This window comes from Penicillium hordei, assembly GCF_028827395.1.
Source record: "Penicillium hordei strain IBT 12815 chromosome Unknown utg000005l_segment0_segment0, whole genome shotgun sequence".
Classification (NCBI taxonomy): Eukaryota; Fungi; Ascomycota; class Eurotiomycetes; order Eurotiales; family Aspergillaceae; genus Penicillium; species Penicillium hordei.
Genome location: NW_026623146.1, coordinates 3030408 through 3041490, shown reverse-complemented (window position 1 = coordinate 3041490; position 11083 = coordinate 3030408). Strand labels below are relative to the sequence as shown.

General features: G+C 47.2%; 6 protein-coding genes across 6 annotated transcripts; 4 read left to right on the top strand and 2 right to left on the bottom strand.

Moving 5' to 3' along the window:
- The first annotated feature begins 468 nt into the window (after nt 1–468).
- On the top strand, nt 469–1274 carry N7537_010075 (RNA recognition motif domain-containing protein). Its single transcript, XM_056901129.1, has 4 exons — nt 469–606; nt 666–738; nt 810–916; nt 982–1274. The coding sequence occupies exons 1-4, from the start codon at nt 587–589 to the stop codon at nt 1070–1072; spliced, it is 291 nt and encodes a 96-aa protein (XP_056749797.1). The 5' UTR covers nt 469–586; the 3' UTR covers nt 1073–1274.
- Nucleotides 1275–2006: 732 nt separating this feature from the next.
- Nucleotides 2007–3185, top strand: N7537_010074 (gelsolin/scinderin family protein; the record flags this gene model as incomplete). Its single annotated transcript, XM_056901128.1, has 1 exon — nt 2007–3185. One exon carries the CDS (start codon nt 2007–2009, stop codon nt 3183–3185), a length of 1179 nt encoding a protein of 392 aa, XP_056749796.1.
- A 103-nt stretch (nt 3186–3288) lies between these two features.
- On the bottom strand, nt 3289–3970 carry N7537_010073 (uncharacterized protein; the record flags this gene model as incomplete). The annotated part of the gene is made up of 3 exons (XM_056901127.1): nt 3289–3446; nt 3517–3621; nt 3694–3970. The coding sequence occupies 3 exons, from the start codon at nt 3968–3970 to the stop codon at nt 3289–3291; spliced, it is 540 nt and encodes a 179-aa protein (XP_056749795.1).
- Nucleotides 3971–4552: 582 nt separating this feature from the next.
- Nucleotides 4553–5347, top strand: N7537_010072 (sulfotransferase family protein; the record flags this gene model as incomplete). Its single annotated transcript, XM_056901126.1, has 1 exon — nt 4553–5347. One exon carries the CDS (start codon nt 4553–4555, stop codon nt 5345–5347), a length of 795 nt encoding a protein of 264 aa, XP_056749794.1.
- Nucleotides 5348–5450: 103 nt separating this feature from the next.
- Nucleotides 5451–6600, bottom strand: N7537_010071 (SGNH/GDSL hydrolase family protein; the record flags this gene model as incomplete). Its single annotated transcript, XM_056901125.1, has 4 exons — nt 5451–5476; nt 5532–6070; nt 6130–6221; nt 6289–6600. 4 exons carry the CDS (start codon nt 6598–6600, stop codon nt 5451–5453), a joined length of 969 nt encoding a protein of 322 aa, XP_056749793.1.
- Nucleotides 6601–9409: 2809 nt separating this feature from the next.
- Nucleotides 9410–11010, top strand: N7537_010070 (succinate--CoA ligase subunit beta; the record flags this gene model as incomplete). Its single annotated transcript, XM_056901124.1, has 5 exons — nt 9410–9731; nt 9785–9881; nt 9945–10699; nt 10749–10870; nt 10921–11010. Coding segments are annotated over 5 exons (1386 nt in total), but the record flags the coding sequence as incomplete, so codon positions are not given.
- Between the last annotated feature and the right edge of the window lie 73 nt (nt 11011–11083).

The window sequence follows — 11083 nt, the reverse complement described above, 5'->3', positions numbered from 1 at the left end:
TTTTTACATATATATAAATAGATAAAAAGATAAACGCGCTAGAATCGCTGGAGTATTTTGAAGTATGCAGGCCTCTTCAAATGGAAGCTGTATGCAAGATTGACTTGACTATGTATATCCACTTCTGTACCTCTTCATATCCCACCTTAGTCTAGGTGGTGGCACTGTGGTTCCATTACTGCTCATATGCATAATCCCTCTAGGTGAAACTGTAGATCACAGTAGTCTGTTGGTCCATAGTTCTGTTGGGTTCCAGATACTTGTCAGACCATCGTTTAACGCTACAGAAATTCTGCCGTTGCGTCAGGGAAAACCAAATCCCTTATAGCCACCTATGTGGAGGAAATTTGATTGGCGAAAAGTAATTTGAACGAACGGTTAGAATTAGAACAATCTAGAAAATAACAGTGAATGAACGTGATCAATGATGGTAGAGTTCTTTCGCCTCCTTCAAATACGTGCTCACTTTGTATGCGGGGCGAATGAATTTTGCCTCTCACCGCCACGAAGGCCATATATCTCCTCAGATGCCCCGCATCTTTTAATTCTCTTCATCAACACCTCGTGACTCCCACTTTCTTTCAAAATGTCTAAGATCTACGTCGGGTATGTCAAAAACCATGTAATCTTGATGCTGAAGTGACCCTTTGTACTGACAATCTCAGAAACCTCTCATGGCACACCAGCGACGAGTCGCTGCGCGCCGCCTTCGGTGAGTTCGGCAACATTGTCGACTCTGTACGTGAAAAATCCAAAAATTCTGAATTTTCGCTTGGAGCAAAGACACTAATATTTTTATCTCTTTATAGATCGTCATGGTTGACCGTGAGACTGGTCGCTCCCGTGGATTCGGTTTCGTCACCTTCTCTTCCGCTGAGGAGGCCGAGGCCGCCATCAACGCTCTTAACGAGCAGGAGTATGTTTTCAACCCCTTCTCCCATACCGAATACCACCAAACACAACTTGCTAACCCTAATCTAGCCTCGATGGTCGTCGCATCCGTGTCAACCTCGCCAATGCCCGCCCCAGCGGTGGCTTCAACGGTGGTGGTGCCGGTGGTGGCCGCTGGTAAATGTGATCAGTGACCCTGAAAAAGTGCGCGATGGTTATGCAGAACGAGAAAAACGTGATATATTGACGCTTAGCGTTGGTGACGGTGCTTTGTGCGCCCCTGAGAAATCAGTCACAAGGCAGTTACTACAGTTACTCATGAAGTAGATAGTATTTTCCCTCGGTGTTTCATATACCTCAAAGGACATTTGGAATTTCATTTCGGAGCCGATCGATTCGAGCACTAATTTACTCACTTTTTTTTTTTTTCTGTTTTCTGCTGTAAAAATTTCTTATGCCCAACTTGATGCAAGGCTACCATGAGGCTGGATTTGTAGTAAACTATTGGTGGCAATGTAGCAGCTTGTACATGATATCACAAGTGGTGTCACCCCAGTGTAGCAATTGTAAACAGAACAGGGCGGATCACACAATGTTGCGTGTCCTCATTACAAAATCCTTTTTTTGCTCCGCTCTGAAAATTTCTCTGAAAATTTCGTCGGGGCGTGACATGTTAATCATTGACTTTGAAGGTTGTCCACTCAAGTAAAGGCTTCGCTGCTTGGTATATGACCTCCTCTTGATATCTAGTCTGTAACCAGCACATTCCAACGTAAAACCAGACTTAAATGAAGCCACGTTATGGCGAAATCTATGTTTTTTTTTTTTTTTTTTTTTTTTAACATACACTATTCTGGCTCAAAGGCTTCTCGTGAGAACCTTTCTCCTAAGCCTCTTCCACAAGTTTCAGCCTCATGTAAACATAGAATCAAGCCCTGTTACATTGACTAAAAATAGTATCTTGAAAATTGTCGACGTCATTGGCCAATTGCTCCCAAAAATGATGCCCCGCGCCTCAGCCACCTGGACCCACCGCCACATTTGTTCACTTTATCAAACATCCAACACCTTCAACCCTACACAGCACAGACATCTCAAAATACCAATCCACAAACATGGCACCCCACGAAGGCCTCGTCCACCCAAAAGAATACGACATCAAAGACAGCAATGTGGAGCTAATCGGCAGCGACCTCGATCACCGCGTGAAGTACAACTCAGCCCTCACCGAACCCGCCTGGCAAAACATCCGCCAAGTACCAGGCCTCACAATCTGGCGCATCGAAAACTTCCAAGTAATCCCCTGGCCGAAAGAAAAAACCGGCCTGTTCTACGACGGAGACAGCTTCATCGTGCTACACACCTACAAAGTCGGGGACGACAAGCTCGGCCATGATATCTTCTTCTGGCTCGGTAGCAAGACAACACAGGATGAAGCAGGCGTTGCGGCTTACAAGACCGTCGAGCTGGATGAGTTCCTGCACGGTGCTGCGACACAACACCGCGAGGTGCAGCAACATCCTTCCGACGAGTTCCTTGCTTTGTTCCGGAACTACGCCATCCGGTCTGGTGGTGTACGCTCCGGGTTCACGCATGTTGAGCCTGAGGAGCGTGCGGAGGTTACTACGCTCCTGCGTGTCTTCAAACATCCTGGTATTGCCCGTGTTGACTCGCTAATCGTGCATGAGGTCGAGCCAACGTGGAAGAGTCTCGATGAGAATGATGTCTTTGTTTTGGATAAGGGGGATAAGATCTGGGTTTGGCAGGGGAAGAAATGTAGCCCGATGGAGAAGGCCAAGGCGGCGCAGGTGGTTAATGATATGACGCTGGCGAAGCATGTTGATGTTGAGGTTCTATCACAACTTGAGTCTAGGTCGAGGATCTTTGTTGACTTGCTTGGCGGAAAGGATGCCGCTCCGTCTACACTGGAGGCACCTAGACCTGGGCGGTTTGCGAAGAGAGGTGCTGATGAAAGTTCCCGCCCGCGCAAGCTTTTCAGACTCAGCGATGCGTCTGGAAACTTGTCGTTTGATCTTGTGAAAGATGGCGGACGAGTTGATCGGTCTGACTTGGATGGCGACGATGTTTTCCTTTATGATTCGGGCAACAGACTCTGGGTTTGGCAGGGGGCTGGAGCTAGTGCCAGTGAGAAGGCCATGTGGCTCAAGGTTGCCCAGTTCTATGTCCGGAAGATTCAGGAAAGCCAGGAATCTTCCGAGGCATATCTCACGCCCATTTCGAAGGTTGCGCAAGGTCATGAGAGCCCTGCATTCTTGAAGGCTTTGGAGGCTTAAACTTGTACATATATTATTACTGCGACATATAATTGAAATAATTGATCATCATCTTACAATTCATCTGTGTTCGACCTAGAGTCTAAAATCTATACTTGTTATCTCAAATCAGGCTATAATCATGCTGCCCCTTGTCCAATGCATCAGCTTGTTTCCGCAACACATCAGCCCGGAATCTCCTAAAAGCAGATTCAATTCTCTTCTTGCTCTCCGGGTCTGAGTTGATACTACGCGTTCCTTTCGCCACACCACCAGCAAAGCCTACACAATACAAGTCTGTTAGCACGATTTTCCTAACACCAAACCGCCACAACATCAAAGATAAACTTACCAAGCTCTCCACCCAAAAACAACCCACCGGCCGTAGCAAAGAAATAAGTCGCGATATCGCCTAAAGTAGTAGGCTTCAACAGTGGCGTAAGATCCGGAATAGACTCTAAACACATAGATTAACCACTGTTCCTTTTGTTCTTTTTCCAACACGCAAAATAACAAGCGACAAACATACCAGTCCTCCCATCCTCGAAAATAACTTTCGTAGGCTTCTCCTGTGCACGAATAGCAGAGAAGAACGCCTTGCGCGTACTGCGTAGCCGGATGGCGGCTAGAAGACCGAGACTCACACCGACAGCAGAACCAACTGTAGTCCACAGCGAAATTGAAGATGCAGCTGCGTTGAGCTTGTCGCGGTCTCCGGATTGGAGGTCATGTTGAAGGTGCTCGTCGGCGAGCTTGGCTAGCTCGTCGGAGCGGCGTTGGCGGAGGATGGCAAAGGATTCGGACATTTTGGATTAGGGGGATTCAAGGAAGGGAATTGTGCTTTCGATCGTAAAGGAAATTCTCAAAAGGTATTAAAGTGTACCAGCCTAGAATAGACCAGATCCTAGAACTTCCAATCTTGGAAGCTTGGAGCTCAGGTGTTGACGTCATAGTGTCCCATGTTGGAAACCAGCTTGGAAGTTCGACTTTGGAGAAAGCAGAGAAGATCGTTAAATTCCCTTCTTTCCCTTCTCTGCCCAGATGCCTGCTGTCCTCAGGATTCATCCACATTTGGAGACCATGGCTGACCGTTGACCCATTGCTGTCACTCACAACTCTCCCTCTAAAGTCGAAACATATGCAACTGAATTCCACACCCCACCATGCACACAATTTATCTGATCGGGCTAGACTTCAAGCTTATATGCGACTATCACGCCTAGACATTTATACGAGAACAGCTACAAACCTAACCAACCAAGACCCATTCCCCAGCTGACGTCAGACTCAACCTCAACCCTCGATATATATATACTCATCGAACCCCAAGCAAAGTCTACGATCACAAATCCCCCAGGCAAATCCCTCTCTAAGAAAACCAACCCAAGATGGTCCGCTTCCTCAGCGACAAGCGCATAGCCCCAACCCCAACATCCAACCCCGAACAAAAACAAGACCTCCTCGTAATCGGCGCCGGCCTTCCCCGTACAGCAACATCCTCCCTCCAAGCCGCCCTAGAAGAACTAAACATAACCCCCTGCCTACACATGGCCCAAATAATCCCCCACACCTCCCGCCAAGAACTCCTCATCGCAGCCACACACACTAAAGATACCGCAACACGCCAAAAACAACTCCACACCCTGATCTCCGGCTACGCCGCAGTGTGCGATATGCCAGCTGTGTTCTTCCTGTCTGATCTAATGGACATGTACCCGAACGCACGGGTCATCCTGACAACGCGTCCTAATGCGGAGACGTGGGCGGAGAGTTGTCGTGAGAGTCTTGGGTTCTTTTTTACGAGATGGTTTGCGGTTCTGGGGGTGCTTTGGGGGACGGAGAGACTGTGGTACAGGCTTAACATGAGGATTTTGGAGTGGTGCAGAGAGAGGTTTGGGGTTGAGGAGGATATCTTTTCTGCGAGGTTCTACGAGAGGTATAATGAGTCTGTCCGGGAGGTTGTTAGGGAGCGTGGTGGGCAGGTTTTGGAGTTTAAGGCCGAGGATGGGTGGGGGCCGCTTTGTGCTTTTCTTGGGATGGAGGTTCCTAGGTCGGAGTTTCCGAGGGTTAATGAGAGGAAGACTTTTGTTTTTATTAAACGGGTTTTGGTTTTGAAGGGTGTTGTTAGTTGGGGGGTCCTTGGGGGGTTGGGTTGGTTGGCGTGGAGGTATCTCGGTACGTAGCCTTTATGCTTGACTATTGGGGTTTGGGGATGGATGATTTAATGAGTTTTAACTTGTTTTTGATTATATTTTGAATGTTATGTTCCACGGTTCCTATAATCGTTCATACATAGGAGAAACCAATGCACGCTAGATAAGGTTAGTATTGCCCAAGACAAATGGTGAGGAGAAATGGGGAACGTACTCATAATCATCTGGAATGCAACAGCCCAGAGATGCCACTGGTAGGATAAAGACGAGCCCTTACTACTCTTAATCGTAGGCTGAGGGGGAGCCGTGTATGCAGGCAGACTCGGATCAGCGGTGCTATCATCGAGTTGCTTTTCACGGGCCTTGCTTAAAACAGGATTATTCTTCGTTGACGTTGGCGCCTTGAGAAAGCCTTCTTTCTCAGCTTGTTGAATGGCCGCCCACCATACCGAGGCCATTTCCTCGTATCCAGCGGCTGTCGGATGAATCTTATCGACGAATTGCTTCCACTGGATGAATGTGCTCATATCAGCCACGACGAGGCTTTCATTTCGCGCTCGGCGTTTGGCTGCCAGTTCCAGGTACTGCGTGCTGATGTCGGTGCCTAATTGAGGCTTCCTTCCATTGAATGTGAGGGTTGATAGGATTATGGTTGTGTTGGGGATGTTGTCAAAGAGATATGTAAGGAGAGAGTCCATCCGTTTGCCTGCGGTGTCTACTTTGTAATCTTGTAGTGCATCATTTGTACCAGCGCTGTGGGGTATAGGTTAGCATGTGAAGATATGTTTATTTGCCGGCAATTGGAGACCCACTTGAGAAGGATTAGATTAGGTTGTTGTGGGATGATCTGTTTGGCATGAGAGGCAATTTGATCAATTCTCCAGCCAACGTGTCCATCATGATCCTAGGAAGAGTCAGAATATATATATATATTCTTTAAGGAAACGAAGGGCCAAAACCGGATAACTCACATTATCATGCATGGTCCCACTCTTCATAGTGCCAATCATATCAACCTCCCAGCCAGCATAGCGTAATTGCTGTCGAAGCCATTTCCGATATCCGTTTCCATCTTTCGATTTGTACCCCTTAGTAATTGAAGCACCAAGCGGCAAAATTCGAAGTGGAAACGGTTTTGTGTCACGGGTCTGAAGCGCGGCGACATCGGAGTCTGAATCTGAAGATACCAGATTCTCATGAGAAATGGCAGGTGATGCCGATACCAATGTCAGCCATATTAGACAAGCCTGGACAACCCAGAGAATGGGTGTCGACTGCCTCATGGTGACTTGTGACTGGTGACTGTGTGGAGGGAGCTTTGCAAAAACATCAAACCGGGAATCTCCATTTTCTTATATTTACCATCCGAACAAATTTTAACGTCAGATCCGAGCAATCAGATGTGCTTTCTAAGCCTCTTGATTTGCCGGTTTTGCGTAAGCTAATTTAGGTCCACTGGGGTGGCTGGGCAGTGGACAACTCAGGGGGGATCCCACTATCTAAGCCTCAGTTAACCCAAACCTGTCAAGTTACTCCGGGCGATCTTTGAGACGAGTCAAATTTCGTTGTTACCTCAGTAATGCTGACTTTGAATTATATATTAAAAGATGTTGATTACCGAGTACTCCGTAGGCAGACACGGAGTACAAGATATTTTATTGGAGGCTGGTCTCACAATACTATTCACTATTCCTGTTTGGGTCTAGTTTCCTAAAGGCATCAACTTTCCTATCCAACACTTACTTTTAAGGGTCTTTCAAGGTTTTCTCCCGCATCCATGCACGTTGTCATTGGTACAATTTCCTTACATCCCAACGTGGTTTAACCTTATCAACCGGTTATACTTCATTTACATGCCTACAAGCCAAGACTTTACGCCCTGGGGGTTCGTATGATCCTTCCGGTGAATCAACATCAAGCACTCCGTACCATGATTATCCGCTTGGGCGCCCGCGAAAATCGTCCTTGAGACACCTGGGCATCGACCCACGGGACACATTGATCCAAGGGAAGTCCGGATATAGCCCATATTTTGGTGACTCGGACGTTTTATCGGGTAATATCACCGGGCAATGCTTTAGCATGAGGCTATCCAACGCACGACTCATACCAATACCATGGAGGATAAGATGCGCCCCATGGCTTTGGCGAGGTGAAGGGCTCGTCCTAAGACCTTCCTTCCCCCCACCCCCGCGAAGAGGCACGGAGGCTTGTACGAAGAAAGCGGGGGCCAATTTGTCGGTTTTGAGGGAAAGGGATCGTGCGAAGCAATGCCTGTGAGACACTATTCAAAGAAGTGATTTTTTGGATTCTTTGGATGCGGACCTTCTTTCGGTCAGATGGACCGTTGAATGAGTACAGGCTGACTAGCTTGACTAATGGGACACCTGAGATGCCGTGGGCCTGTTGCTAGGTTGTGGTTACATCTGCTGGATTCATACTCCGCCATTGAGGTAAGCGAGGTACTCGAGCCTGCAGTCACCCGGAGGTATTGAACACAGCCATGATGGCCTATCTTTAGATCGATATAGTATATTTGCGGCCCGAACAAGGAATGATCATCATAAGAAAATAGCCAATTCACTTACTGGCTTCTCGTTATCCCGCGTGGGAAGCATATCCCCATTGATGCCGCCACGATGCATTGTACCGCTGTTTAAAGAAGTGAGCAATTATAGAACCACAATACGGGCCATAGCAGGATCTTTTCCCACATAATTTCCCCCAATTTTGTTCACATGGTTGAGGCTCTTGGAAATTGTGTTGGCAGCGCCATGGCCCCGATGCGGGCAATCGCGCGCATTATTCCTCGGACCCCGTGTATTAGTGTAACTTGGTCGCACGATAATGGGCTCTGATAAAAAAGAAAGAGAAAAGAGAGAGCGGGTGGCTCGGGAAGTGGCCAAGAAGACGGCGCAATCTAAAACCACTAGTGTTGCTAGTGTTGCTGAGGCGGTACTTTTGGACGACTAAAGATATAATGATGTGTTGGAAAGGAAGCTATGTCCCGCAAAAGCCAGGCTTCCAGTACCACATATTTGGCAAGAAGGAAAACTTGTACTAAGACAGAACTCATTTATCACGAAGCGAGTTCCAGGCTAAGTAAAATACAATATCATACTCGCACTTTGACGGGTTGTGATAAAAACACAAGCGATGCGCTGGGGCGTTATCACCGACAATGTGATGTGTGTTACAGCGGCTAGCCCTTGCATCGTGAAGGAATCTCGGACTTCACTTGAAAAATCTAGTTCCATGTGTTAAGTTCCATATGAGCGCTTTATTAAAAGGACATTGAGAGATCGTCCTTTTCGAACGGTGAGCTTCTAGGCAGGTGTTCGGAACGGACCGTGATAACCTCAAGGACCCATAGTGCCCCGCACAGGATTATCATACATATACTTCGATGAAGTGCCGTACGGTATACCATGTCATATACATTAGAATTGACTTCTCTCCGCACATTTGGCTTCCATGTAGCTCCTATCCGAGAGCATCTTCACGGTGATTATGTGGGATTCTTCAAAGTCCCAGTTGGTATACGGGAAATGATACAGCCACCTCCCTGCTGGCACGCGAAACACACACCTCGATCTAACATGTGATACCGCTTTCCTGATTAGAATTATGCCTATTACCTCTGGTCCTCTACAACATAGGTCGTGACCTGCACCTAGGCAGTACTTCCCGCTTACATAGTAAGGAGCCCATACATATATATTGTTCACAAAAGATCTCCCATTTTCCCTCATTTTTATATTTCTTAATGTCCTGTTTTGTTACTGCATTTCTCCCCTTATTCTCCAGTACGTATCGGCCGTCCTTGGCCATGTCCTCGTTCTCGCGTTCACCCTCGACCTCGACCCAGATCAGTCAAGAACTCAATGAATCGACTAAGTCATAACGTTATTTTAATTCGGCACCGAATGTCGTATTGCCACGGTACGTTTACTCCATAAATCATCACGAGGTCAAGCAATGCTCATATCCAATAAACTTTCGGAAACTGAACCCCACTAACCAAAACTGATATATTGATGTCATCGCCCAAATAAACCACCAGACCTAAATCTAACCTCAAACAGTCATTAGGAGTTCACATCCGACAATGTAAGATATACAACCCAAGATGATTACCTGGCGTTCGATCGCGCGCACCTTCCAACGGGTTTGTACAATCGAGCGGTGGTCTTGAACAATATATTAACCATCGTGCAGCATCATGCGCCCATCAGAGCGCAAGTACGGCAGTTAAGTCTGCTTGAACACCACTCACACAAACTACTACAAGAAGTGGGATATCCGTTCATGCACTGCAGCCTCGATGCTAATATAATCCAGTTCAAACTACCAGTCCCACCGGGATTCCTAGTCACAACCCCAGAGCAAGCTAAGCATGCTGTCTCCGTGATAAGTCCGCGCCACCATCTCCAACTTCTAGTTCTACCGAACCTAACATCCCACCAGATGCACCATCAATGATAAAAGCCCAAGTCCTCGCGGGCGGCCGCGGCAAAGGGAAATTCAACAGTGACGGCAAAAGTGGCGTCAGACTGGTCGACTCGTGAGTTCCAACCCCAAATATCCAATCCTAAACACATAGAAAACCCAAATTTAACACACCCAGACCAAGCGAAGCTTTCAAAAACGCCACCAACATGCTCGGATACTACCTAACAACAGCGCAAACCCCAAAGGATGGACTCCACGTCGACAAGCTCTACATCTACCAAGCCGTATCCATCGCACAGGAATTTTACTTCGCAATGACATTCGACCGACAGCATAATTCACCAGTACTACTGATATTCTCGTCGGGCGGAACCGACATCGAATCGAACGTAGACAAAATGCACAAACTCTGGTTCAAACTTTCGACCGGTATCACCGACGAGATCGACGCGTATATCCAAGCCGAACTTGGATTCTCGGATACTGAGATGAAGGATATACACCGGATTCTGGTGCAGATGGTGAAGTTGTTCAAGGAGAAAGATGCGACGCTGCTCGAGTTGAATCCGCTCGTGCGCACAGAGGAGGGAGAGTTTATATGTTTGGACGCTAAGTTTGAGTTTGATAATATGGCGCGATATAGACAGCAGGGGATTTTTGCGTTGGAGGAACGATCGCCGCAACAGGTGGAAGAACATCAGCTGGAGGAATTAGGGCTTTCTTATGTCCGGCTTGACGGGAATATTGGAAATATTGTTAATGGGGCTGGGTTGGCGATGGCGACCAATGATCTTATTAGTTTTTATGGAGGGAAATGTGCTAACTTTTTGGATGTTGGGGGTGCGGCGACGAAGGAGGCTTTATCGAAGGCTTTTCGGTTTTTGGAGAAGGATGAGAGGGTTAAGGGGATTTTGGTTAATATTTATGGTGGTCAGTATACACGCAAAGAATGGAAAATAAAATAGCTGATCGGTGACAGGAATTGTGCGATGTGATATGATTGCTGAGGCGATTGTTGCTGCTGCTGCTGAGATGGGTGGTTTCAAATGTCCCGTTGTGGTTCGGCTGCGGGGGACTAACTCCGAAGAGGGATTGAAGCTGGTCAGTAAGCCTGGCGATTTGTGATACTGTCGGGCTAATTCGAATTATAGATCGAACAATCAGGGTTGAAAAACTTGATTGTGGAAGCCGAGTTTGAGAAAGCTGCTCAGATGATCGTGAAGCAAACATCGGGGGGCTGAATTCCAACAAATTGATTCGTAAATCGCAATATCGTTATGATCTTGTTACTATGTAGCATAAAAGCATGTCATT